The sequence below is a fragment of the Zingiber officinale genome, chromosome 9A (genome assembly GCF_018446385.1).
Source record: "Zingiber officinale cultivar Zhangliang chromosome 9A, Zo_v1.1, whole genome shotgun sequence".
Lineage (NCBI taxonomy): Eukaryota > Viridiplantae > Streptophyta > Magnoliopsida > Zingiberales > Zingiberaceae > Zingiber > Zingiber officinale.
In genome coordinates, this window is record NC_056002.1 from 34,275,857 (window position 1) to 34,277,919 (window position 2,063).

The 2,063-nt window shown below is 37.5% G+C and overlaps 1 protein-coding gene across 1 annotated transcript; it reads right to left on the bottom strand.

Moving 5' to 3' along the window:
- Nucleotides 1–862: 862 nt before the first annotated feature.
- LOC122020687 (pathogenesis-related protein 1-like) lies at nt 863–1,588 on the bottom strand. The gene has a single exon (XM_042578699.1). It carries the CDS (start codon nt 1,534–1,536, stop codon nt 1,039–1,041), a length of 498 nt encoding a protein of 165 aa, XP_042434633.1. The 5' UTR covers nt 1,537–1,588; the 3' UTR covers nt 863–1,038.
- Nucleotides 1,589–2,063: the final 475 nt, after the last annotated feature.

Below are 2,063 nucleotides of genomic sequence, written 5' to 3' on the forward strand. Positions count from 1 at the left end.
GATATATTTGAAAGTCTGATATCACTTAGCAAATTGTATTCTTCTTTTGATCCTTCTTCCTTCTTTAATTTCTAATCTGTCATCAAAATAGTATTATGAAAAATTGAAATTTCAATATGACTTTAAAAAAAAATCTCCTTTTTTCTCCTCAATTTTTGTTTTCTTCTTTATCCAACTTTTTGGTAAACAGAGACTAAGTTTGAAAACTGTGGATAATAACTATAATTAATCCATGAAAATTCCACAATTAGAAGGAAACTCACGGAACATATTCTTTAGATTTTTCCTTCTTCTTTATGTATGTCAAATATAATGTTGCATGTTAATGTCACAGTCAACTCTTGGCCAAGGAATTAGTAGCGAAATCTAGTTCATGAAAAGTGAGTTTGATTAGTTTATAAGACAGACAAATGTTGGAGGATTTGGCATGCGCGTGTATAATGAAATTGCTCTGAGATGTAACACATGGATCGGAGGGCCTCGAACTCGATAATATATAATTATATCGACTATGGAATAAAGATATTGCCAAAATAAAATAAGAAACCCTTTTAATATATATATTTTTAAATAAGGTATTTTTTTCAGATAATAAAGCTAAGGGAATGCTTTATTCTTTACAATTTATTACCTATATGATGATTAAAGTCCCCAAACATATAATACACTAGTAAAATAGTTAAGAGAACCAAAAAAAATAGAGTTTGAATTCCATCAAAGATGAAGATTTTAAAGATTGATTTTTAAATATGCATAAGTTTTTCTCCTAATTTACCTGAGGCGAACTAAAAGCGACTACCTCCAAAATTAATCGGATGAAATTTAGAGACTTGAATTATATATAAAAAAGAATACATGATGATTAAATAAATTAATCTACAGTATGAAACCATATCATTAATCATGTTTTTCAGTTCATCACGTTTATTCTTATTTCATTTCATGGCCAGAAAACACACAAACATATTATTTATTCTTAATTATTTCTAGGCCTTATTTATTATTATTAACTATTCTTCATTATTATTGTAATTATGGCTAATACGGTCTTTCGCCGATGAAGTTGCCGGGGGGATTGTAGTTGCAGATGATGAAGATGGCGCCGCTGTCGCACCGGACGCGTCCGCAGCCGATCGCCGTCGACGACCGCCACACCACTTGCGTGTAGTGGCCGCACACCTGACCGGTGGCGCAGGTGTTGCTGGCGTAGTCGTAGTACTGCCGCTCCGATACCCAGGCCCTCACGGCGTCCGCCGCCGTGTAGTCGCGGCCGGATCCCCAGAAGATGTTCTCGCCGTAGGGCCCGCCTGAGTGCACCAGCTGGCAGTCCCTGGCCCGCTGGTTCGCGTAGTTCTGCGCGTACGTCGCCACGCGGCTGTCCCACGACACCGGCGGCAGACCCGCGCCGACGTTCGCGCGCGCCGTGTTGTGGGCGTTCACGTAGTCCTGAGGCGAGTTCTGCGCCACGACCGCCGGCGCAGCCGCCAGAGCCACCGCGGCGGCGCACACCAACGCCAGCAGGAATGATGACGTCATCTCTAATTAATCAGTAGTGGATGAGAGAGCTCTGCTTCTGCTTCTGCTTCTGCTTTTGCTTTGCGGTGTTATTTATAGATCTCTAATGCCCTAAACAAAAACTAAAGAAAAGTATGAATTGAATAGTTTTTATTATTTTTTTAGTATCAATTTGATTTTTTTTTTTCATGTCGAATTAAGCGAGTTAACCTCCTTTCCTTGCGTTTGACGAGCCAATAGCCAATGAACCGGCGAACTTGTGGTGGCTTGATTTCGAGTCGCACTCCATACGGAGGTCGCAATCAAATCAGCGATAAATTAAAGAAAAATCTTTAATCATAATATTATTTTTACATGCAATTCTCATATTCAAAAAATTTTATTTCCATTCTTTGCATATAAAATTTTATTTGTTTTAACTCCATCCTACAAATATCATTATTTAATTGCCCTTCAAATGTTTTAGGTATAAAAAGTTCAAAAATAAGTATAATTCTTCTTAAATTCAGCACTTTAAATTAGAATCGAGTATATTTTCTATCAAAATT